Below are 26,147 nucleotides of genomic sequence, written 5' to 3'. Positions count from 1 at the left end.
CCAAGATCTGCTTGCCCCAAAATGAGCAAGTTCTCACCAACAACAGCTTTTGTTGTACACACCTTGCTCCCCAAGAAAATTGGTCAATAAAAGGCTGAAGTCTGTGATTGGGCAGTAGAGGTAGGTAGGACTTCCTGGGAGGGAGACAGGAACTCTGGGAAGAAGAAAGAGGAAGACTTTGCTGAGGAGATGTGGAATGAGTTGGGTGTGACTACAGGCCTAGAAGGTATCTTAGCTAGTTGGTCAGGTTAGCTTAGGGGAACAAGTTGAGAGTCTGCCTAGATAAAGCCTAAGTTTTAAAGTATGAGGAGGTTCCTATGTGATTGTTTAGGGCATTACCTAGTTAAGGAGTAAGTACCACCATATTACTTTGTAGCTTTAATCGATATAGAATAAATAATACAAATATTAATTATCTTCTTATAGCGAAGAATAAGCAATGTTTGAGTACTGAGCCCTAAACAGAGCATTTACACCACTACACAACAAGGAATCTCACCAATTGTAGAAGAGGGAACAGAAGGAATATGAGAACTGAAAGGTAGGGAGAAGGACTGTGGGATGACTCCTAGCCATGACAGAGACACCGCAGTCATTGCTTCACATCAGCAGTGGCTGCCTGCAATGGGTCTGAGCAAGACTGGACTGGGCAGTAATAAGTCATGGATGCAAAGGTGTCCACAGAGTCCTTTCACCTCCTGAGGATGTACTGATTACTGAAGGATTCTGGAGAAGATGCAATCATTGTTTTCACTTGTGTACCCACTGATAAACCTCTGAATGGTTGCATAGATGATACTGGTTAAACTCCATGAACCTCAAACAAATCAAAACAAAGAAGCAAAACTAGATACATGGATGTTTGAAATTGAGAAAGGATGGCTCCAAGGAGTGGGAGAAGATTATAGAGGGCAGGAGGGAACAGTAATCACAACATTTTTAATGGATGCATAGATTTTAAATAAAAGGACTGATTAAATGAAAGTTGTTAGCCTAGTATGGCAGCACTTGGCTTTAATCCTAGCTCTTGCGACCCAGAAGCAGAAGCAGGTGGTTTTCTGTGAGCTGGAGGTCAGTCTGATCTGCATAGTGAACTCTAGGCCAGACTGTCTACATAGTGGAAAATACATGGCATGTCAAAAGATTCAGAGAAACACTTGACAAAGGTCAACTCTCAGTCAAGTAGATAGAGACCAGGAAACTTAACTCAAGGTAATAAGCACCATAAGTGAAAACTTGTGGGTAACATGTCAGGAGGGAAACTATAATCCAGTAGAGACAAGGAGGTCATGAGGAATCACTTCTAGTCAGCATAATAATGAAGATTTGAGACAGAATGAGTGGGGGGAAAACAGAAAGCATCCAACTCGGAAAAGAAAAACCAGCTTCCTATGTGCACAGAAAACGTCTTGTACATACAGGAATTAGTAAATATTTTACACACACACACACACACACACACACACACACACACACACACACACACACTAAAACTTTAAAACGCCACAATTATAAAATCAAACATATATGGCTAGTGACTGTTCATCCACCATAAATCAATGATGAAAAATTGAAATTAATAAGATAATCTTGGACTGGTGTAAGGTGGGGGACCATGAGAGGAAGCCTGGTAAGGTTGAGTTAAGGCTCGAAGCCACAGGGATCCTGAAGGGATGGTAGGAGCTTCACCTGCTCTCAGCACCAGGCCACTGTCAGGTAGCCACAGCTCCTCATAGAATTGTGGCCTTCAGTCATGCAGTGGCAGTGCCTACAAGCCCCTCCTCATGTAGATGAGACATTTCAAGCCCAGACAATAGGGAGCACCGGCTGTCAGACCCAGCCTATCCCCAAATGGTATAAAAGATCCTATCCCGAAGGAATAAAGGTGTGAGAGTTACATTGTACTCTGAGAGCATCTGTCACAGGGGCTGTAACACTGCCTAGGAAGAGAATGCTCTCCCAAAACTTTTGCCACCAGAAGCTCCCCTGCGTTCTGCACAGCAACCCTTCTCTTCCCCACCTACTGGTTCAGCTCAGCTTGGCTCAGCTCAGTGAGCCACTGCAGCACCTCAGAGCAACAGAGACTGCCAGAGCAGCACAGCAGCAGCACAGCAGCAGCACAGCAGCAGCAGCAGCAGCAGCAGCAGCAGCAGCAGCAGCAGCAGCAGCAGCAGCAGTGAAGGCACTTATCCCTCCCTGCTCATGCCGTTCCCCCTTCACTTGAACCCTTCTGCTTGGCCAGGCCAGAGGTCTCTACAGACAGCCTCCAGCACACAGACAGACAGACAGACAGACAGGCTAGGGAGGTGGTTCAGTGGTTAAAGGGCACACCTCATGAGACTGATGACCTAAGTTCAGACTCTGGAACACTCAAGCTGTGGAAGGAGAAATCTGACTCATGCATATTGTCCTCTGACATTTGCTCATGTGTGTGGCATGTGCATACTGGTCCATATTTTAGAAAAGTAAATGTTAAGAAATGAAAAAAAAAACTTGCATAGTAAAGAAAACAACTGCATGGACAGATTGGGGGATAATATTTATAAATCACATATCTGATGGATTAATATGCAAAATATAAGAACGGCATAGGACCCAATGGTAGAACTCACATGAAACCTATTAAAATGGACGAGGCTGTAATTTTTGTAAAATATGAAAAGCCAACAGTCTGTGAGACTGCTCAGTATCACCAATGTCAGAGGAATGCTCAAGAGACAACAGCTCACATCTGCTAAGCTGCTGGTGAGGGTGCAGATGAAAGAGGCACTTGACTATCCAGGCGTCTGGTTTCTGGGCATGTAGACAAGAGTTGAAATGAGGATCTCCAAGAGATGTTTGAACAAACTTGCTGTATCATAATTCATAAAGGCAGAGGCATGGAAACAATATATATGCCTGATGACAAGTGATTAGATAAAAATGGGTATGCATATGTTGAGCTATTTAGCTTTGAAAAGGAAGGAAGCCATGTCATTGGTTATGTGGATGAATTTGAGTCATACCACCTAGTGAGTTAATTTAGATTCAGAAAGAAAAGTTGATTTCACTGACATGTGGACTTTAAAAGAGCTCAACTCAGAAAGACTACGCATTGAATAGAGATCCCCAGGGAGTGTTGGGAAGAGAGGATGTGGAAGCTCATAAATTTCTCGAAAGATGAATACATTCTAGGAATTGAGCATAGGACATAATGCCTGAGGGTGGCGACTACACTTCCTACTTTAAAAACACCATGCTAAGAGGGAAAAGCGAAGGGAAGAGGGATCAAGGAACTGTTGGGCCATAATAGACTGGTGTGTGTATGCATTTTTATGTAGAGTGTGTGTGTGTGCTTAATTGTAAACGATGGAGGCAGGCACAGTAAATACTTGTTTGTCCTTACAGCCTTACACTGAGGTTTCAAAAGATGATCACCACCAGGCCTTTGCTTGTGTCCTGCAAATTTTCTAGTGACATCGGCAAGCCTCTGTCTACTGTAACACTCGGAGTAACAAAAGTATCTCTGAACCCTGCTAAAAGTCTGCCAGGGTAAAATTGCCCTTTGGTGGAGAGTCAGCTTAAATGTTGGTTTTAGTGTTTAGCATACAAGAGTTAATAGTTAATGATCATATTAACACAATTATTAATGAATTAGATGTGAGAACTGAGTGAGATGGGGGAATTGAAGGATGCCTCCAGGTTTCTCTTTGGACAGTAATTATATCTTTTATAAGAAAAATGAAGTAGTACATTTTAATTTCAATGTTGTTCATAAAATATGTACTCAAAGTTGAATTAATACGCTCTATGGAACTTATACACAACAGATTTCTGTTCCTATGCCCTAAAACTTAACAACTACTGCATGCCCCCTTTGTGGGTTACCTATCACTTTACTCTTTTGTAAAATCACACCAGTGGCTTATATTTGACTCAAATAACACTAAAACCCTTTGACTATTTGTAAAGAAGCTTGTTTGCTCTTATTTTCTACTCTACAATGTCCATTTATGCTTTGAATCATATTTTATTTATTTATGAAGGTATGCTTGTGGTTTTGCCAATATTTTGAAAATTTATAAATATTTTGATATTTCATGTTAGGTCTCTGTCCAATTTGATCCTGCATTTTTTGGTGCTTGGTTGATAACAGTTTTGTTCTAAACACAGTAAAGAATGAAAAAACATAACATAATTGAATATTCATTAAAGTGCTGGCATGCTTATCTGAGCTCAGAACAAACATAACCAAATCATGGAATAGTTATGTTAATGGTCTCAAATTTCCCCCTTGCCTCCAATTTTAAAAATTAAAATGAGCAAAAAGATATCACTATTTCTGAGATATGCTTCTGATAATAAAGATAGAACATATAACAACTGTGAACCATTCACATTTGAGCCCCCACACCTCCAGACTAGGTTATCATTGTGTATCCATGCTGGCCTTAAAGGCATGCACCACAGTTCCTGGCTGCTCAGCCTGGTACTCTTGTGTTTCTATGTGCTCTGCTTAGAGACTAGCTGAGTTCAGCTGTGACACTGGCAGGAAATGAACCAGGACCACAGGAAAGGATGGGTTTTAAATGGTGCGGAATGTGCTTACTAACGAGTGTGTAATGACTTTACTATGCTTTGTGCCCTGTACGAGAACACAGAGAGTGATAAGCATGCCAGTGCTCTACGACACTGGATGAATATGATTTGTCATGAATAATTGAACATATTACTTGATGAAAAAGGGCGATCTAATCCAGATAAGTCATAAGACCTCCTTGTGGAGCTGCACAATAAATAAAAGCATGCAAGAAAAACAGAGAAGCAAATTGACTGTATTTATAAGATAATGAGTGTAATTCCCCCATAGTGAGTTTATAACTCATGTCTATATTTTCAGCAGGACTTCCCTCTCCCATGGACTACTCCATACCCACTTCTCTGGCCTCTCCCTAGTTATCTCTCTTATTTATAGACCTCGCCACTGTTCTCATTTGCATAGATGCATCTCATATATGACTCTCCCACCACTGGCTGGTCTTGCTGCTTTCCATTTTGTATAGAATGACTTCCCAAATGTACAGGATTGCATACAGGACCCTTGGTAGTTTTGCTCTTGATCGACCTTTTTACTTTTTTCCATCAAAGCCACACTGTAGCCATATTGACCTACTTTATATTTTTGGATGTCCTGTGCTCTTTCAAATTTCTGTGCTTTTGTTAAATTCATTGGCTTTCCTTGAAGCTAAAGTCAAATCTGACCTTCTAAATTTTCCAATCATGACTCTCCCCAAAAATTCGCAGTGCCTTGAACTGTCAATGAGATTTAGTATGTGAACAACACATGTTTCCAAATGAATAAATATTAAATATCCAGAATATGAAGTGGAGGGTGTTTAGTTTCATTAATTCTTTATCTAAAAACTTAGGTTACATAGTAACATCTGTAGAGGAATTTTAATCCATCAACATGGCTGCTTTGGCAAGGAATCATATTCAGACATTTTAGATCTGTGTGATCTGTCTGGAATACCGATACACCCTTAGTACACACCTTACTCCCAAACAATGAAGGTAAAGTTCGTTTATAGAAGGAAGCACCTATGTTTGAATGTGATGTCTAATTGAGGGGCAGATAGAGTTGATATATTTTATAAAGGCCAAAAATATGTTTTATAGAACCAGGTATGGTGTGGTGGTGGGGTTACCTTAGCAGGCCCATGCTGAGGCATCCCCTCTCCAATCCCTGAGGTACCAGGCATTGTTTATTTGGGGACATGAGAAAAGGAGTTGAGAAGGGAGTAGAGTAGAGTCAGAGACAGAGAAGAGACAGAAGGAGAGAGAAAGAGAAGAGATGGAGAAGGAGAGTGAGAGGAAGATGAGAAGGAGAAGGAGGAGGAGGAGGGGAGGAGGAGGAGGAAGAGGAGGAGGAGGAGAGGAGAAAGAGGAAGAGGAGGAGAGGAGGAAGAGGAGGAGGAGGAGGAGGAAGAGGAGGAAGAGGAAGAGGAGGAGGAGGAAGAGGTGAAAGAAAGAGAGAGGGGCGGGGGAGGGAGGGAGGGAGAGAGGGAGGGAGGGAGACAGGTTGCAGGTGAAGACAGAATGAGCCAGAAGAGAAGGAGCCAGAAGAAAAGCCAGGTTGAACCAGTCAGTTTGGAGAGGACTTTGAGCCAGGGCAGCTGAGTTGAATGAGACAGCCAGAGTTCAGAAAGAGAGAGAAAGAAGGTTGAGCTTATTCAGCAGTAAGCCTCCAGCAAGACAATTACTTTTAGCATATAAAACCAAAGTTTATAAGCATCTCTAAAATGTTATAAATATGTAATATGTTAACATGTAAGGTGTGATTGAAGAGAACCAAGTGAATAGTGCTACTTAAAAAATTTAAAAGCACTATTTTTTATATCGTTTAATATATTCCATTCTAAATTTTCTCTACATAGCATTAATATTGCTTAAATAAAGACACCTAGTGAATGTAACTAAATCTTGTTTCTCCATTGTAAGCTGAGATATCAAACCAGCCATTTTCTGTTGGGTTACAGTTATTATTACAATTATTTCTTTTGAACAGTTTTAGTTAGAATATTTGTTATGACTAGCCTGAACAGTTCATCTTTGGAACATTGTTTAATAGCACAAAACTGAAGAAAAATGCATATCATGTTCAAATATAAGGTAAATATAGAGGTGGAGCAACTCTTTAATTCCAGGACTGGGGAGAGGCAGAGACAGTTGGATTTCTATGAACTTTAGACCAGCCTGATCTAGTTAGAGAGTTTCAGGTTATCTGGGACAACAGAGTTAGATGTCTTAACAAAAGATAGATGGAAATAAGAAAGCATTTTGAAAACCTGGGACCAATGAAACAAGATTTTATTATATTTATTTTGAAATACACAGACGGCTGATAAGTGGTGAAATAATGCTGTTATAATAATAATGAAACACAACGTTTGATAAGATGCACAGAACACTGTGTCCTCTGAATTATACCTTCCTTGTAGGCCTCTAAGACATTAGAATTAGGAGGTGAACTGTGGCAGGGGCAGTTTCCCATCCAGAGAACTGAGCTGGGAACACAGTAGCAAATATAGAGTAGCAGCTGTGTTCCAGTAAACGAAGCTTTCATCTTTACAAAGTGTGACAAGGACTGTGACTTTGTTGTGGTCTTGCACCTAAGGCCAAATAATATACTGACAGCAAAATAATGAGACCAGTTTCAGAAAGATAATCAGGGTTCTATTGGTTCATAGTGTTATGTAATTTATTTTAACCAGTCAACCTGGCTGCTTTTAAATCTTTTGATTAGTAGCAGCAATGGCAATGCAATCCCATGTTCACTCTATAAGATTGGCCAATCATATATTTGAAGTGTAGATTTTACACCACTTATTTTCCTGTGTACACAAAGCATCACTTCTTCACAGCATAGCACAAAGAATCACGTTACCCTCTCGGATATCATGAGGCTGGTACAATATGTCATCTTCAATAGAACTAATAATTAAAACCCATTGAAAAGATTGTGAATCTGCATCTCTGAAAAGGAAAGCGATGCTTTAATTCCAAACCACATCTATAGTAAAAAGAAAAGAAGGTAGCAAAAGGAAACGCGGTTGACGGCTGTGTTTCAATCAGGTTGCTTCCCAACCTGTTGCATGAGAGGCCAGGCAGGCAGGTGTCAGACCATGGTTTGATTAGGATTTGGGAGTTCTTCATATTCCTCAGCATAGCGTTGGTAGTGATCGGTGAGGAGAGGCTGGTTGGCTTCATTCTTGGTGCTTCTAGAGCGGATCAGACAAGAAGCACTCCCAAAAATGGCAGCTACAAGTAACAGCCCAGCTATTACAGCAATGGTAATGATTTCAGATACAGTAAATTCCTGACCTATTTGAAAAATAAGATGAGAATCAAAGAAATGTTAAAATAATTATCACCAAAAATAGACAGTGTACACTTAGGCACTGTTCAAGGCACTGTAGGAGAGACCCTCATGTTTAGTTTTCGTTGACCATATTATCTGAGGCTAGTACCTGCCATCTCAAAATTACTCCTCAATTCCTTCTGTGACTGAGCAACATTAAGATCAATGTTATTGCCATTCGAAAGTTAACATAATAGTTCAAAGACTTGAGACCTTGCCCTGGGTTAATGGGCTGTTGGAAGAATTACTTGTTCTAGGGTCTAGCCTTTTCAAGTCCCACATTCTTGATCCTTCTCTAGGTTCTGTTTGTTGAGGAAAATTTACAGTTGAAAGTCTTGAGTTGTAAAATCCCAGAAAAGAATCTTTGAATATTTCAGCTACCTTTCCTTTCACAGGTGTCTAAGTTTAAAATTGATGGTCTCCTTTACTTGAAACATAACTTTTACAGTATTAGAACTAATTTCTGATGTTTGAGGGTTTTTTTTAAGATTTATTTATTTATTACATATACAGTGTTCTGCCTGCATGTAGGGCGCCAGATCCCATGTTGTGAGCCACCATGTGGTTGCCAGGATTTGAACTCAGGACCTCCGGAAGAGCAGTCAGTGCTCTTAACCACTGAGCCATCTCTCCAGGCCCAGGTTTGAGGTTTTTTTATTTGCAGAATGAGAAATAAAATACTCATCTGAAAAGATTATGAAGATCAAGTAAGATAGAGTGCTGTACAATTATTTCAGTCCTGGGTCAAAGTGAGTACTAATTAAGTGATAACTTTTCAGTTTTTATTCCCAAGTTTTTATTCATGGGAGAGCTTCATATCCAATAGAACACACTAAACTCAGAACTGTGTGGACATTACTTTCAAGATGACACATTTGCTTCTGGAGAACACCACAGTAAAAATATACTGACAAGGGGCGGGGCTTAAAAATATGCTGACAAAAACTGACCTGGCCATTGAAGTTCATAAGCATATCCCAGGTTGTCTGGAGCAGTAACAAACATTTCTGTGTTGGTAACTGGAGGCCAGAATGGTACCATGTTATATTGCCTGTTATGTCCAATAGGAGCATTTTCCAATGGGAAGGTAGAAATATCTAAAACATTGCAAAGGCAGCTTGTTAGCAGACAGAAGGTTGATATCAGAGTAGTTACTATGTTCTGAAGGTGGCTAATGTGCAAGAAACACATAGAATGTGTTTTCACAGTTTACATCAAGTACAGGCACAAGTCAAGTGTTTCTGCAGAACAGGGAGAATGTGGCACCAGCACTCCAGCACTTGTCTCGATAGAATGTGAGTTATACTTCTGTATACGATTCTCAGGTCCTCAGTTTAAAAACCACGCAACTTAATTTAAATAGATTCACAAAACATATTTTTCAGTGAATGATGAACCAGAACTGCCCTTTCTCTATTATGGTCTGTAATTCAAACTTGACAGACGGCTGTCCTTGACCTCAATTGTATCTGTGAGAAATCAGTCTTAAATTTATTCTCGTGTTTTACTGTTAGCAAAAAAGTTCTTAAAATTTGAATCTGATCTCTAGAACACTGTTCATTGCTGTCTCCTTTCCTTCTTCTATCTAAATCAGCCATTTAAAGAGAAGGCATTTATCTTTTAGTGGGTTTTGTGATTAAGAATAAAAGTAAGGATAGGTTCTTTTCTTGTTAATCTGTATTTGTATGAGTGCTATTAAACACCAAACAGAATACCCCCAAATCAGAGCTCGATCTGTGCCTAGGAGGGGCACTAACTGCTTCTTTGAGGACACCTGGCATTTGAGAGGCCAGTAAAGGTGAAGGGTGTCCTCCTGCAGGAGACTTGGTATCTGTGGAGTCATCAAAGAATGGTTCAGCATTTACTTTGAGAAAAATTCAGGTACCAAAATGGCGATGGCTTTCATATTTCTCTGACTTTAGCTTTACCATGTACTACAAGAGATAAAATATTTACTTAAATATATTGAGAGACTGCCAGTGCTATGTATTGGTCTATTGAGCAAAGAAGCCACCTTCCAGTGTTCAAAGTCCCACATCCTGTTGTAGTATTAGTAACCTGTGAAAGTTCTATGTTGAAGTTTACAATTCAATTCCAATTTTAAACTTGCATTTCACTTGTCTACTTGATCACTCTCAATTTAGTTTGCTTCTGCGATGGGATAAAGTTCACTAAAATGAGCAGAGGAGTCATAGCAAAAACAGCATTCACAATTGGGTCACAGGTAACTTCCCTCTGCAAGATCCTTCTAAAGATCCCCATTTCTCCAAGGCTGTAATGCAGTGACCATGTCCTCCCATTTTTCTGCAGAGTCCACTTCCTTCCATTTCCTCTTTCCAAGGCCCATCTGCTCTAGCCGTATCAAGCTCCTTCAAATTCCTTTGTTTTAGGATGATGTTCCATTAGCTAATCTCATTTCTGATTTTATTTTCCCACTATAACTTTCCACTCTCTACTGTGCTACATTTATTTATAGTTGTCTATCTAGTATCTACCAGTAGGTAGGAAAATTCAAGTAGGACAGTACTTCTGAGTTCTGGATCTATATTTGGTGCTTAGAATGTTATCCAGGAAACATTAGGTGCTCAATTAATATTCAGAAAAGGATTTGTGATTGCTCCAATCCCTTTCTAGTTCAAGAATAAGTCATCATTTTGGAAATGTACAAATTTGCTGCTTATGAAAAGAATGCATGGAGTTCTGGAACACTATATTTAAAAGAATACATAATTCTAAAGTAATGGAAGAATAATATTGAATTGTATGTTACTCAGATTTAGAATAGTAGTGGCAAGAGGCCATCCGGTCTTACATAGGTAGTTCCAGGCCAGGGCTATATAGTGAAACTGTGACTCAAAACAATGAACAATCAAACCCACAAAAATTCATGAGTAGGAGCGAACAGAGAGAATTTGGATGTGTTGTACTACACTGTTTTATGTCAACAACAGGATGCTGCAACATCCCACTGTAATAGCCACCTGTGATAGCCACCTGTGATACTATTTTCAATGTTGTTATTCTGACTTCTGACTTTCATAGTTCTAAAATTCTTACTCAGGAAGAGCCTGAAATGTTTAAAACCTTTGATAGACTTTGGAAAAACAACCCCATCCTTTCTGCTCCTGGGCTCTTTCCAGGACTTTCAAAAAAGTCTTTTACTTTGTGGAACTCTACAGAAATTCTTCCCCAGTTCTTACTCTTGCTGATCTCATGACTTCACAGCATCCTTTCCCATTCATTCAGAAATAGATAGAATTCTTGTGAAAGTATCTGATTGGTCAGTTTTCATTTTCATGCAAAGTTTCAGCACTGATTTTCTTCTATTGTTTAAGATCATATTCTACCAGAAAAAAGTTACAGCCTGAGAACTGTTTATTTAAGGCCTTTGTCTACCCACTGCCTGCCTAGCTGGGGATTCTTTAACCGCACAGAGCTCTAGCAGAGGAGGCCAGAGGAGAATGAGAAGAAAACACAGCTTTCTGGCTCATCAATGTCCTTGAAATTAGACCTGGAGAATTTTTAACAAATTCATAGGAATGCGCAATTATTGTTTTTGAACCAGAATATGAAAGGAGGAATTTAACAGTTTCTAGAAATCTCTAACTAGCGATCATTTCCATTTACTTTGAGAAGTCTAATATTCACAGCATTGGGAATGGCTACATAGATATTCTGTACATTTTTGGTTACTTCCCCAAAGCCTATATGTAACAAAAGCTGATTTTGCTAATTCCTTAATCTATTATTTCTATCTTATGTAGTGCTATAATAAGAACAATCTACTTAATCATACCCAAAGAGACAAATAATATTGGAACAGACCAGCCTTGTTCTTACAACTTTTAAGTTGAACAGTGGAGGGTCTGCTAAAAAGAAAGTGCCCAAAGAAAAGCTATAAATCAAGGATTGAGCATTATGGTTGCAAAATTAGGGAGGTTGAAAATCTTAGATTACTATACCCAGATGGAAAAATAAAAATATTATTTACTTATTTTACCTCAAAGAAACCGTGGTGGTTTGAATAAGAACGGCCCCCTATAGGCTTATATATCTGCATACTTAACAACCAGGGAGTAGAGCTGCTTGAGAAAAGTAGGATTGGGAGGGTTAGGAGGCATGGTCATGGTGGAGTAGGTGTGACCTTAATGGAGGAGGTGTTTGACTGGGGTGGGCTTTGAGGTTTCCAAAACTCACTCCAGATCTAGTATCTATCTCTGTCTGCATGGTTCCTCTGGATACAATGTTGTTATATATATAAATACACATAAAATATGATGCAGGATACCAATGTACATACCAATTTATAAAACACTGAGAGTTAAGCAAGAATTTATGTGTAAACTTCTTGTCTGATTTTCCTTTTTTTGAGCCAGTCCCTCTCTTTGTAGCACAGCCTGGCCTTGAACTCTAAATCCTCTCCCTCGAACTTCTGATAACCAGAATTATAGATACTACTATATATGGCAACTTGTTTCTTAAGCAATTTCTGACAGAAGAATATATTTTGACCAACACATAGATTAGTAGTCTGGAACAGGTTGCAACAGAGGTTTCTGTCACACATAAAGAGGCATGAATACCCTCTCTGGAAAGATACAGCAACAGAGAGCCAACCTTCAGCTCTGTGTGTGCATGATAAAGGCACGGAAACTAACATGCAGAACATTTTCAAAGTATGACATTTTATGGTGTTTAAACCAGTAGAAGTCGTTTCATGGTTTGGAAAAGCATTGCACTTCTCTTAGCTGAGTAGAAGTGCAGTAAATTAGGTCTCTAAAATAATAATAATAAAAAAAGAAAGCATCGGAATGAACTTAACAGAGATTTCCTATGGCATGATATAGAAATGGTTAACTTTTCAAGTTGAGCAAATTTCCATTACTGTGATGCCATAAAGTAAGAGAGCACAGAACTGCAGCTTATGGATATGTCGTGTTTAGTCTTTTGTGAAACTCCAGAAAAAGTCTGCAACATCCTTCCATTTATTCTAAAAGGCAATGAGAAGGTTTGTTGGAAAATTTAAAAACTTGGGATACATTGTAGTCATCTTTTTTTTTTAATGACATAAATACCTCTAGTGTCATCTCATTGGCTACTGTATTGAAAGACTTCTGCACTTTTCAAGGTGGTTTTGCATATTTGGCAAGGGATGGATGTGAGAGCTACTGTATCTTTATTTTGGAGCATATTTTGTAGGTGTCAAGGACTAGCTTAAATTGATAACTACACCTTCAGGATAAACTCTTTGCAAAGCATGCAGAAAATGTAGGAAAGCCTCTCACCGGCATTGTATCTCCTTAGCCATTCATCAAAGACTGCATCAGTGAAAGTATGCAGGAGGACAAAAATAGGATCATTGGGAGACAGATGGGTTTGTCCTCCTGTCCCATTCAGGAAGAGGTGGGCCAGGTTATGAAGGCTTCGAACAGCAGGGTCATATTTCCCCGTGGGATCGCTGTAACCTACATTTGAAAGTAAGGATGAAAATAGTAGACAACATTGACAGTCAACAGCAGTGATTAAATTAGGACAAAGTTTGTCAAAGCTTGCCAGGTTCAATATTGCCTTAATGTAACAGTGTTGCGTCTGTGGAGCAATGGCTGATGACATTTGCTTGCTATACCCAGAACTACATTAGTCCTGAGTTGGTAGCAAGGCATTTCAAATGTAGCTTTTAGGTTAACAGAATGACCTGCAAAGATAACGGTCAGAATGTAAAAATGCTGAACTTTGACAGGGCACAGACTGTTCTGATGGAAACAGAGACAGTGGAAATTCTCCAGTTAGGGCTGCAACCCCTGGGAACTCCACTGTCACTGTCCTGGACCCTCTCCTACCTTCTTCCTTTTCAATGACTGCCCGTATATTTATTTTTAGAGAATTAGTTTTGTGGGATGCTAAAGTGTCACCATTTGCCTACTTTTTCTATACTGTTTTAAACATCTGGGAAGGTTACTTTCAAAATATTCAGGGAATTTTCACATACCTCTACCTATTTAGGCAGACGAGGATAAATGCCAAGTAGGTCAGAAAGCAGTTAGAGGCTTGTGATTACAGATCGAGTTAAGTGTGTCTGATTAGGTTGAACTGCCACGAATATACATTCCCTCACGTATTCATTTCAATATGTTTATTCTCTATTTTTTGAGTCAGAAACAGTATATTACTCTAAAAAAAGAGCACTTTAGGTTTACAGATACCAGTTTAGTTATCTGTAGGAAGTAAATATTATAGTAAACATTGAATCAATTTTGTCAGTCAGTTAATCCCATTTAAATGAACATAGGTAGAGTATACAATTTTGATTAAATGGCACAGTATTAATAACTTGGATTTATGTCTTCATATTTCAGATCATAGGAAAGGAAGGGGGTTGGTGCACCTAATTTCAACAGTAACAAACTTAAAATTAATAAGGCATACTTATATCCTCTTAGAAATTTGAATATCTATCTATCTAAATAGATAGATAGATATATAATATTAGAATTGTTGGTTATCTTAGGAAAGTCATTGCACCTATTTGAATTGTGAATTTTCTTAGCTTCGAGTTACTTTAGTTGTTATGAAATGAGGAAAATCAAGTTAAACCTCAGTAGACATTTATTTAAGTTGTTATAGACCTTAAAAATTGTTACAAAGTGTTGAACTCTAAATAAAACTTCCCAAGAAACCAGAGCCATTCAGACCTTCAGACCGTCAAGTAATTGGTACATACAAGAACTGCTTGTCTTATTTTGTAAAGAAATGATTTTGTGATTATGGAAGTCGCCTGTCAATGCAGCAACACAACGTTATTACCTATGCTGGCTTGATAACTGCCAGGCACTAAAGTTAAAGAGGCTCTAGATATTTAAGACATTTAAACTGATAATTCCCCATGGCTTTTCTCTTCTAGTCAAATGGAGTCTGGTACTCCCCTTACTTTTGAACCAGATTGTGACTGAATCAAAATCAACAGCCAGTTCATATGACCCCACGTGATTGGTATGGCTTTCAAAGCCTTTTCAAAGCCATCTGATTTGGGACACTCCAACTTGCTCTCCTAACTAGATTAATTCAAAACACCAATTTTGTTTACTTGCCTTCCACTGTGTTTCGAAAACTGTTTGTAGAATTGGAATAAAAAGGAGGCGTGTCAAACACACGAACCTCCAGGCATCGAGTAACATCCTGTGGCGCAGGAAGACGCTGTACTGCTGGTCTCCCTACATTTCCGGCTGGGTTTCTCCTGATTGGACCACCCTCAGTGCCTAGGGAGGAAAAGCACGTACGCAGTTAAAGAATTTCTACAGGTCTGAGCATTGCTCTCTTAATGCAGTGAAGACATTGAAAAATAGATCCTTATGGGAGAAATATGAAAAGACATGTTTACTGTGAAACCTATCTAAATTATGCGATCCTACTTCTGTGAATTGAGACAACCCGATATAGAAAAAATACCGGAAGGAAAAACTAATCATGCTGAAAGACGTTGGTCTGAGTGCTGACAAGCTTTAGGACAAGAGTACACGAGAAACTGAATTTTGTTATAAATAATTTTATAAAATGAAATAAAATTGAAAAAATATATTTCACATTTATATATAAAACATCACTCGAATGCCATCTGTTATAAGTCTCAGAGAAATAAGAAAAAAAATCCTCAAATCTCATTGGAATATTGTGCATATTTCATTCAACTAATGGTTTTCCATCTTAAAAAATCAATTAATGTTATCATTAAACTGTTCAAAGCGTGGTATAGAATACGGGAGAAAGGTAAAGAAAGAGAAGAAGGGAGGTAGTTGTAGAGAGACAGACAGACAGACAGACAGACACACACACACATACACACACACAAAGACAGAGAGAAAATAAAGAGTAGATTTACAGGGAACTCTGAACTACTGAATGATTGGGGAAGAATTTGCAAAGGTAAAGTCAGAAAGATTTTGCAAACGACTAGTCTTTAATAGGAGAAGTAGCAAAATCCCAGAAGCTTCCTTCTGTTTGTCTCATGAGAACATGAACTCTCTCACCATTCCTGGCACTGTGCCTTGTGTTTTCTTGGTGACAAGGAGTAGCTTCATACTTTATTGTGGCTGTAAAAAGGGATCTCTTTGGGAGAAGAGCTTACAAGGAGCGAGCTAACTGTCAGAAGGATGAGAAGGTAGACCAGATCCATATTGTGAAGAAGTCAAGTACCAAGCGTTATGTAAATGGGACAGGGTAAGAGTAGTTCAGAGCACTTTTCATGAGTATTCCATAGTGATTGATAGTCTCATGAGTGCCCCATAGGGACAAAACAAGTAATCTATTGGCTTGTGAGGGACAGCACTGCAACTTCAGCTTGTTTTCCTCTTCATTTACAAATGTCTTCTATTGAATTCTTAGCACAGTGCTGCCTGCCTGCTACATTAACATAACAACCATTAAATACCACAGCAGTAAAACTTAGAACTGTATTAGGATTGCAGTGCCTACACACTTTTAGGGGGTATAGACTATCTTCAAAAATCCTCCAGGTACCACTAAGTCTCAAGTCTGACTTTAAGATGGTATTTTGGGGATTACTGTTTGGGGAATTATCATCAATAAGTCTCATGAAGGAAAAATACTGTTCACTTCGGTTGCAAGCAACTGCACCGAAGTTCATGTTCATGGAGTTTCATGGTTGAGGGTTTGGCTAGCAACAGTTACCAACTGAGTCATTTTAGGTTTTTCCCCAGTGGTTTTGAATATTAGTTTGCCTATGTACAACCTCTGCCAACTCAACAATTAATGTGCTATGACTTATTGGCCTGAAAATTTCCACATCAGAACGATGAGAAGTTAAGAATGTCCAAGAGAAAAGTAGGTTTGAGAAATGCTGTAAAGGACAACCCAGTGCTTTTCAGCTGATGAACTGCAGATGTTTTATGAGAGCTGAAAGAATGCAAGTGTCAGTCACTCTTTCCACCCACTAAATTCAGGGAAACGAGGAAATAGCAATGGAAGTATGGAGTCTCTAAAGAAAGGCTAATGGAGGGACATGATGCACCAGTCTCCTGAAGAAGATGTCAATGAAACTATAGAAATGAATAACATCTCAGTCAGGCTTAGATGAAAGAAATAATTGAACAAGACACAGTAAGAATCTTACTCTATGAGACACATTATGTGATTGGTACAGGCTGTTTTCCTTTATTCTTTACTGTGTTTGAGTTTTGAAAGTGTGTGTGTGTGTGTGTGTGTGTGTGTGTGTGTGTGTCCACATTAGAGGTGACCATGTGGGTCTTAGGAATTGAATTCAGTTAGTCAGTCTTGGCAACATGAGCTTATACTTGAGGATCGATCTTTCCAGCTCTGTTAACTGTGCTCAGTAAATATGATGTTTGATTTTTACATTTTGAATTGTCACAGTGAGTAGTCTCAAAATTTGCTTAACCCAGAATAAGCACTCTTCAAGTTCTCATGATGTTGTGAGGCTTGTTAAATTGAATGATAGGAAAAGCTATGGCAAAATGAAATACTTCCACTCTAATGTTTTTCTCTTATGCTATATTTTTATACATTTACTCTTATAAAATTATTAATTCTAAGCTGGGAGGATAGCTCATAAAAGTAAACTACTTGAGACCTGAGTTTGATCCAAGAAACCACAGAAAATAATATGAAATAATTTAGGGAACAGTTGCAATGTCAGTATCAAGCAGGTGGAGACAGGTGTGTTCATGAGCCATTGATGAGTCAGAAACATTGCCCTGCCTCCCTGAAAGTTAGGTGGATCCTGGAGCCTGGTGTTAATTCCAGCCCTCGAGAGACAGTAGTAGTCTGGCAGTTGGATCTCTGTGAGTTGGAAACCAGCCTGGACTACACAGTGAGGCCAGCTGGAGCTGTACAATGAGACACTGTCTCAAAAATAAAAAGGTAGGCAAAGCCAAACGAACGACAACTGAAGGTGTTCTATGGCTTATATACACATAGATACATGTATAGCTGCAGACTCATTCATGAACATGAACACACACACACACACACACACACACACACACACACACACACACACACAGAGTTGTGTCTAATCATCAGCATGGTTAGAAAATGTCTAGAATCCCCCAGCCCTAAGTCTAGCAGTCAGGTGAGAAAGATGAACGTGTTAGTATGTGGGGATATGCTGACCTTCAATTTCATTCCTCTGTCACAAGGTGGAACCAATAGCTTAGGTGTTAGACTTCTAAAGGAAACTTTCATGTCTTAGCACATTTTTAAAAATATTAACTCACAGCAAAATGCTTTCCTAATGGGGAAAATGTACTTCGTTCCTTTGATTTATTTATAGCTATTCTCTCTTTAAGCTTCTAAAGCAATAAAATACAAACAGAGTGATGTATCACAAATGCAATAATAAATCACAACTCTAATTTTCATATGGAAAACCAAGTATTTAAAAATACCCGGAAATGCTTAAAGAAGAAAAAGAGACAAGTAGAGAATCCCAACAATTAAGACTGGGTTAGTAGCACAAGGAGGGTAACTATGTTTCATGGAAAAAGATGAAAAGCTCATGAAGAGGCTGGTATAGAGCAGACATATTCCATGGCAGAGGCACAATGGGCAGACATGTGGACACCTTCTTTAGGAGAGTTGAGAATAGTGAGTCTGTAGGCGTTGTTGTTGCTACGTCTTCCTATTCAGGGCATCCCTGGGAAAGGGATCCATTTTGAGTTTTAGTGCTCAGGCTGAACAAACATAGACTTTTCCCTCTCTGCTTCTCTTCTTGTTCTGCTCCCAGAGGCACTCCCAAACAAGTTTTACACATTTCAGATTTTCTTGGGAGACATTTTCACTGAAATTCCAACCCAGGACACATGACTGCTAAGCAGTGCTGGGCATATTAAGAGGATTAATCTACACTAGGCTTTTTTGAAAATGAAGTCAGAAATATACTGATGGGATTGCTGAAGAAAAGCAATAAAATGCACAAGTACTTTGTGTTTCCCAGGAGCACCCTGTGGATGGCCTGGAGTCTCCTGGGTGCTTAGTGTGCACCTGCTCTGATTCTCGGAAGAGGGATAGCAGATTTCATTCTGAAGAAGGGCCTTACAGGCAGCACAGGTCTTGTAGAATAAAGAATTGTGAATAGTAGATGTCATTTTGCTCTTACTGTTGCAAAGTGTTCCCAGGGTATCGTACTCTTCTAAGGATTCACAGACCACTCTCCATTGTGAAAAGACAGAGTTGGGGCTTATAAGAGTAGAATCGAAGTTGCTTCTGGATCCCATCAAGTCATCAGTGCAGATATCACAGATGTTTTTCCCAGTTGCAAAATTCCAGTAAGGAAGGGAGAAAGAAGGCTCCTGCAGCATCTCCTAGATCACAGAAATCCATTAGTGCTTCCTGCTCCTGCTTCCATCCTGTGTCTTGGCTTGCCTGGCCCTGGTGTCCTATTCCTTTAGCTCTCTACCTGCTAATGAACCAGTGAGTGGGCCAATAATGTCTGGGATCCCAGAGAGCCAAAGACCTCATTGAACAAAGTTTGGAATTTAGCTCAGGAAGTCAAATGGGCAGTAGAAGCAATGACACTCACTTCATGAAGAAATTTCTCCAAATAATTTTGGGGGGAAAACATAGTTCTCATTATTGGCGGATAATTGTGTTTCTACTGGTTATACCACAAGCCTTGATTTTTCTATGTCTTGCACTTTCTTATTTTTGATTGAAACACTGTGAAATCTTAGCAGCGTGTGACCTCAGCTTTGGAATGAGTTGGGGAGTGATACAATTTTTGGGTCTTGTTTATCATATGGTCTGAATGATTGTAGTTAGATTCTGGTTTGCTGACAGACTGCATGTTTTGTCTCACACAGACTCGATTTGCAAAGCACTGAAGGAGTTTTGTTTAGAGACCTACACTGCAATGCCGAACCAGGAAGACAGGCATCTGCCTGAAGCTAGCAGACGAAATGCTGGGCAGAAGAGGAATTAATTCTGTGCCTATTGTTCTTAAGACCGATGACCTAGTCTCCACTTTGAAACCACCTCACATGCTACTGAAAATGCATGAGACCAAGGACACATGCTTATTTTATTGGATTCCTTAAAACGCTGCTTCTCTCATTTGCCTTTCTTTTAACCCCTGGGGAATTACATTCAGAGGGGGGAGTTTTAGTGTGGAACTGCTTTTGCCTTCTGTGTCTTTCAAGCAGCTGGCGATTTCTGCTCTTTAATTGTAGCTCCCTTCTAGCAAGCATCTCCTCATCCTTGGGTGTTTTAGAAAGTCAGGAGCTGTTCAGGGTAGCTTTAGTTATTGATCTCCAAGGTTTTGGATCATGCATACAAAAGCTGTTATTGTGCTTTACAAAAGTTAGTGAAAATTTTCAAGCTCATTATGAATCAAGGACAATCGTGGTTGGCGGCTGGCATTTGGGCTCACTCATATGCTGCCTGCTTTGTGCTGTGGGCAAAAAAATTTAAGTCACTGAGGTGGAAATTACACATGCAGAACTGCAGCTTTCAGACACTTCCCACCTGCCCTTTCATTTTGTTGAGCCATTGGGAAAACGTCTTGAGGGAATGAAGATCTAGAGTCAGTTACAGATGACAGATTTATCTACTCACAATCTATTAAATGTCTTTCTTGTAATCAGAGCTTTAAAATATGATGCCAAGAGGACTAGATGGGCAGTTCAATCACCCTCACGGTGCACATGCACAAACTCCTGTCAACTCTAACTCTGTGTTGTAGCACATTATTTCTGTCTCTTCTGCCCATTATTTTGTCTTGAAATGTTAACATAGCAGCATAGCACTCAGTGAATTAACAAATAAGTCTGGAGAGGTAGGCTTCTTTTTTGTCTTTAGGTAATTTCAATGAATTGTAAGAGTTTTACTTTGAGACAGAGTCATGACTGTTGTTTTATATGAGAAAAAACTTACTTTATAGAGTTGATAATTGAGATCCAGTAATAAATAGTTTCAGTTGGGCAGTTTTAGTACATACCTTTAGTACATACCTTTAACAAACCAACTAACTAGCTAGCTAGCTAGCTAACTAACTAATATTGAGCTTGGAATTAGATTGAAGGCCTTGTGCTTACTAGGCAAGTGCTCTATCATTGAGCTAAACTCACAACCCTTAAACTGTTCACCTTTAACAATATTCTCCCAAAAAGTAGTTTATTAGTGAAAAGGCAATAAAATGATACACTACCAGATACAATAGTTTGTTTTGAGTACATCTGCTTAGAACCAAACCAAAGCAACCAACCAAACGGAAAACCCTTGATGTCACTATGCTTCAGTTGAGGTCTACTTTATGTTTCCCTTCAAAAATCTAGTTTTCCATTGGAAAGTCATGTCTAAAGATATGTCATTTCAAGATTCTTTTGGAAAAATATGGTATATAAATGATGTTTCAGTATATATGTATACATATATATATGCATATATCCACATACACACAGTGAAATGATTATTACCTTCAAGAATTTGAACACATCAGTTATTTCTTTAGAGTTATATCCATTACATTACATTATATCCATTGCAGTTATGTGATGATTTTGAGTGGGGTTTTCTGTAAGCCCTAAAATCTGTAGGGAGTATAGAAAATACAGTTCTGTGAAAATGAAAGAATTTCGGCTGTAGAACGATCAGCTGTTTTGATGGTTATGCATGGATAAAAGGGTGAGAAATGCAGGTAGACCACTCCCAAGGTGTGGCAACTGCTTAATTCCACGAGGAAGAAGACCCCGAAAGTGAGGTTTTTCCTTTTGTTTTGGTTTGTTTTTGGTCTTTTGTTTGATTGTTTGTTTCACAAGTCCTTTTGTTCAGTTATCAAGCTATAAAAAATTTCCAAACTTTTAACTGTTGCCTAAACAGGTCTCCATTTCCCCCCACATCATTAACATTACTTTTATTTCACTGCACAAAAGACAACAGTTAATAAATTATTGAAGAGTCCGTGCAGGAAGGATCTTACCTGAAAGTCTAGAGCACTCTGATCATGTGATTGCTTTGCCATGGCTCGTCTTGCCATTCAGTACAATGTGAATTACATGTAGGGATCTCAGAACCACGAGTCAGCGTACCTGAATGTCTCGCTCCAGCTGCAGCAGATGGTACCTGTGCCATGTGAGGAAAGCTGGTCCTTCGTGAGAGAAATCCACATCGCCAAAGCTCTCCTGTCCTGCCCCAAGGAAGGTTTTTTTGACTGAATAATAGTGTGTCCAAACAAAGTAGTTGTAAATGGAAATGTTCTCAAATTGTGGTGTGCTGCCATCTGGTCCCAGCATGTCTTCTGACCTCCTTGTGGCAATGACAAATTGAGGGTGAGTTGTGCGCTTCGCCATATCCAAGGCCCTGACGAAGTGGCTTTTTTCTTCTGTACTTAAGTCAAGAAGATTTCTCCTGACTTTAAGCATGAAAAGATTAAGACAAAATTAGCACAATCGTATTACAACTACTATGCCTCCAGTAGCCATTAATGGCCACATGTAGACCTGTTCAGGGCTTTTGTACATTATTTGGTTGATTATCATGACCAAGATGCTTGGGACCAGATATACTTTGGAGTTTGCACATTTTGAAATATTTTCTTATACATTACAGTTTAGGCATTGGGTCCAAAGCTAAATGTAAAATCCATTTGTTTCATATACACCTCATTACACACATGGCCTGAAGATGGTTTCAACCTCAGTTTCATTATTTTGTGCTTAAAACAAAGGTTAGCAGTATGGAGATTTCCACTGGGAACACCATGTTGGGCTGCAAAAATTTCAGTCTGGATACTATTGGAATTATGATTTTAAAGATGTCCAATCTGTATATTAAAAATGCTCTTAATTAAATCTGTGTTTATACTGATCGCTCTTCATTCCCCTCTTTGTCTCAGCAATTTGCTCTTTGATTTCTAAAAGCTTTCTTCAGTATTACATGCAGATTTATCATTCATTGTTAAATAAAGATTGTCATATTTATTTCTGTGCATTATTGGCATTTTTAGAGAAAATTCTACTTCTTTTTTTCTTAGTTTTTTCAATACATGGTTTCCCTGTGTAGCTCCAACTAACAGGGAACTCACTACATAGACCAGGCTGGCCTCAAACTCAGAAAGCCTCCTTCCTCTCTCTCCTGAGTGCTGAGATTGAAGGTGTGTATCATCCTCACCAGTGGAATTTTCTATTTTATAAACATCATAAGTCTTAGAGAAACAGGCAGACAAACATAGCCTAGTGGTTAAAACAGAGAATTCCTGTCTTTTGGCACACCTTTTTTTAAGCTTAATTTTCATGTTATATGATATTTAGATAAAAAGAACTGACTTACAAAGACATGAAGAGGATGGGGACACACAAATGCACACGTGCACACACACACACACACACACACACACACACACACACACATCAGTTAGGCCAGGGCTTGGATGATAGCAATACTTCAAAAGACAGATAGTCTGGGAAACCCTCAGTTGGCGTCTAACACATGGAAACCAAGCATGTACTATTGCTGTTACTGTTAATACAGCACACACTGCTCATGTATCTAAAATGCTAGAACCCCATCACTACAGTGAGGAATTGTGAGTTATCAGGGCTGCTTAGAGAGGAGAGACTCTTGTCTTTAGAGCTAGCTAGATCTCAGTGGGAGTGCTTTGTTTGCTAAATGTCCAGATCCCTGAATTTGATCTTTCTGAATCTAATGTACAAGAATTAGTACACACAAAAATCAGTTCCTAACACATAGGGACTGCCTAAGTGTTTTTGAAGGAAATACTGAGTGTGTGTGGAGGGGACAAATGCATGTATGTGAACATCAGAGGAGAGTGTCAGGTGTCCTCTATCATTCTGTACCTCATTTTCTTGAGACAGGGTCTCTCACAGGAGTTCATCACTTTTTGGCTTTAAAGCTCCAGAGATTCACCTTTCTCCCATCCTTAATACAGTTACAAGGGGCCACACCCAGTTTCCTAAGTAGGTGCTGGGGATCTGAAATGAGGTTTTCTTTCTGAGGCAGCAAATACTTTTACTATCCACAAAGCCATCTTTCCAGACTTATGGAAATACTATTAGTTAAAAGGTGTGGGTTTCAGTCCCAAGCCTCTATACCAGACCCATCTCTTCAACTTTCTAAGCTTTGGTTTGCTCAACTGGGAAAAGTGGGCGGAACTCTAGGATTTAAGGTGACTTCAGACTTACTGTGATTCAGGATTCACACAGCCTTGAGTCTAACTCAGTGAAACTGCCTCCATAGCCTTTCCACTCACCTGTGAGAATTTTCTGGTTGCATGCAGCTCCTCTCCACCCAGGACAACAAGCCCCACAGTTGTGTCCTGAGAAATTACCATTGCACTGACATGTCCTATTGAAGAACCTCAGAGGCCAGCCTTCCCGGTCATCTCTACCATCATGGGGATAATGGCGGCTGTGGGGTCGGGAGTCTGCGGTCACAGCCACACACCTGCCCCTTCCTGATGATGAGCCACAGGGGTCAGTCCCTGGTCCAGAGGAAGGAAACAGGTCTGGGCAACACACCCCACTTCTCAGAGCCTCAATATTGGCGCATTCTCGTGGAAACTGAGCCCAGACAGGACAAAGCAGCATCAGGGAAAGGAAGAGAGAGGCTAGGAGGAGGACGTTGTAAGATTTCATTCCTGTAGAATCAAGAGTGCAGGACACAGGTCTAGTATGCTGCTCTTTGCTGGAGAAGAGGGGTACTGAGATGAAAATACAGCTGAAAAAAAAAAAAGAAGCAAAACAGAGTTGCAAAAGTTCTTTTGAGTACTCTGTCAACCCACTCCTGAATGGAATCCTTTCATGTGAAACGACATTTCTAAACAAAAGGAAAAACAATTATTCACCTTTAAATATCTGGCAGGCATCAGGTCTAGATCACAGAATCCACTGTCCTGGTATTTGAGTTTTCTTATTCAACATTTCTAGCCATAACAATAGGGCTGGGGAGATGGCTTAGCGATAAAGACCATATACTGCTCTGACAGAGGAATTGAGTTCAGAGTCTTGCACCCACATCAGATTGCTCCCAACTTCTTGTAACTGAAACTCTAGGGAATTCACCTCTGCCCTTCATGGGCACCTGCTCTCATGCACAGATCCATGTGCAGACACATACTTAACCAGAAAAAATCAGTCTAGTCTAAAAAGACTTTTCCTAGATGTCATTTACCAAAAGTATCCACTAGCAGGTGACTACCTTAATGATATTTAACCACGGATATGGAAGGAGAATGGAGAACAGGTTTATTGTAAGCAAGTCTCCTTCATCCTCATAGAGCTTTGGCCAGAGTACACCCACCACAGAGCGACTCACCAGTACCATGAACTCCTGGAAGGTTTCTCGGCTGATCTCCTTCAGAGCTAGTGTTGGATGTCCGCTTTTCCCCTGATGCCAGCTGTTAATTGCATGTGGTTTTCTGCCAGACAGCAAATCCCAAGCCAGATCACTCACGCTGGCAGGGGCTGGTCCTCTCTTCCAGCTCTCACTAATCCCTTCTCACACCAGTGAATTCTCCTGCCCTTTAACTACTCAGTCAGCACATGACTCCTTCCCCACTGGTTTCCTTGTGATGGTTAAAGTCTTAGGAAAAGGTCAGACACACTGATTCGGAAGATGTATTAGAGGCACTGAAGAACTTTTGTTTTCATTGTAGCGATTTTATTTTTCTTTATCTGTATACCAAGAAGGATGAAACAAGACAGATTGCTTTCTCAGTCTCACAAGGGCCAGGGTAACACTTGTATCCTCTGTTAGCTTTTGGTTGTTCTCTTTTAAAGAGACATTATCTCTGGGAAGTTGAAAACTCATACATATGTAGCCAACATTCAAATTTAAGACTGAGTTTGGAATACATGATTACTCTTTAAAGCTTGTCAGAATCCATGATAAATGTTGTCTGGCCTTTTGATGCTAAGCTAGAAGTATACAAAAACTATATAAAACAACCAACTGTGTGTTTAACAACCAAAAAGACAATTAGGGATATATCTATAATTAAGGCAGGAAAGAATGTACATATGTATGAGAGTCACATCATCTGTTAGAACTGGGGTTGTATTAAACAGTGCTTTATATTAGATGCCTTAAACCCTGAAGTCATTTTTCTCTTTTTGTCAGGCTTTAGCCAGTTACGTATACAACCTCTTAATGTGTACTCATACTAGGACAGTCCTTTAGATGCTTAAAGGAAAACCAGGACATTTACATTTCAGTTGGGGACTTATTCCACACACAGGGGACAAGTTTAGGTTTGCTTCTG

The 26,147-nt window shown here is 39.5% G+C and overlaps 1 protein-coding gene and 1 long non-coding RNA gene across 4 annotated transcripts in view; one reads left to right on the top strand and one right to left on the bottom strand.

The window, feature by feature from the left end:
• LOC102556039 (uncharacterized) overlaps nt 1-22,848 on the top strand; it is a 30,963-nt gene extending 8,115 nt beyond the window's left edge. For both annotated transcript variants that reach the window (XR_354085.5, XR_010051853.1), the window contains exon 3: nt 19,735-22,848. This is a non-coding gene — a long non-coding RNA (uncharacterized LOC102556039). The remainder of the gene's footprint in view (nt 1-19,734) is intronic.
• On the bottom strand, nt 6,832-25,378 carry Tyrp1 (tyrosinase-related protein 1). Of its 2 annotated transcripts, none has more exons than XM_063287365.1 (8): nt 25,202-25,378; nt 24,138-24,604; nt 21,958-22,280; nt 19,032-19,236; nt 14,985-15,156; nt 13,186-13,358; nt 8,851-8,997; nt 6,832-7,863 (listed from the first exon to the last, which is right to left on the bottom strand). In XM_063287365.1, the coding sequence occupies exons 2-8, from the start codon at nt 24,520-24,522 to the stop codon at nt 7,658-7,660; spliced, it is 1,611 nt and encodes a 536-aa protein (XP_063143435.1). In that variant the 5' UTR covers nt 24,523-24,604; nt 25,202-25,378; the 3' UTR covers nt 6,832-7,657.
• Between the last annotated feature and the right edge of the window lie 769 nt (nt 25,379-26,147).

This window comes from Rattus norvegicus, chromosome 5 (assembly GCF_036323735.1).
Source record: "Rattus norvegicus strain BN/NHsdMcwi chromosome 5, GRCr8, whole genome shotgun sequence".
Classification (NCBI taxonomy): domain Eukaryota; kingdom Metazoa; phylum Chordata; class Mammalia; order Rodentia; family Muridae; genus Rattus; species Rattus norvegicus.
This window is presented reverse-complemented; position numbering and strand designations above follow the sequence as displayed.

Coding starts and splice junctions, on each gene's coding strand:
- Tyrp1 (XM_063287365.1), bottom strand. CDS start 24,522: ATGAAATCTTACAACGTCCTCCTCCTAGCCTCTCTCTTCCTTTCCCTG. Junction 15,157..19,031: donor CCTGGGAACACTTTGCAACA/GTAAGAGCAAAA, acceptor TTTCCTCCCTAG/GCACTGAGGGTGGTCCAATC. Junction 7,864..8,850: donor TTATGAACTTCAATGGCCAG/GTCAGTTTTTGT, acceptor TTTTTCAAATAG/GTCAGGAATTTACTGTATCT.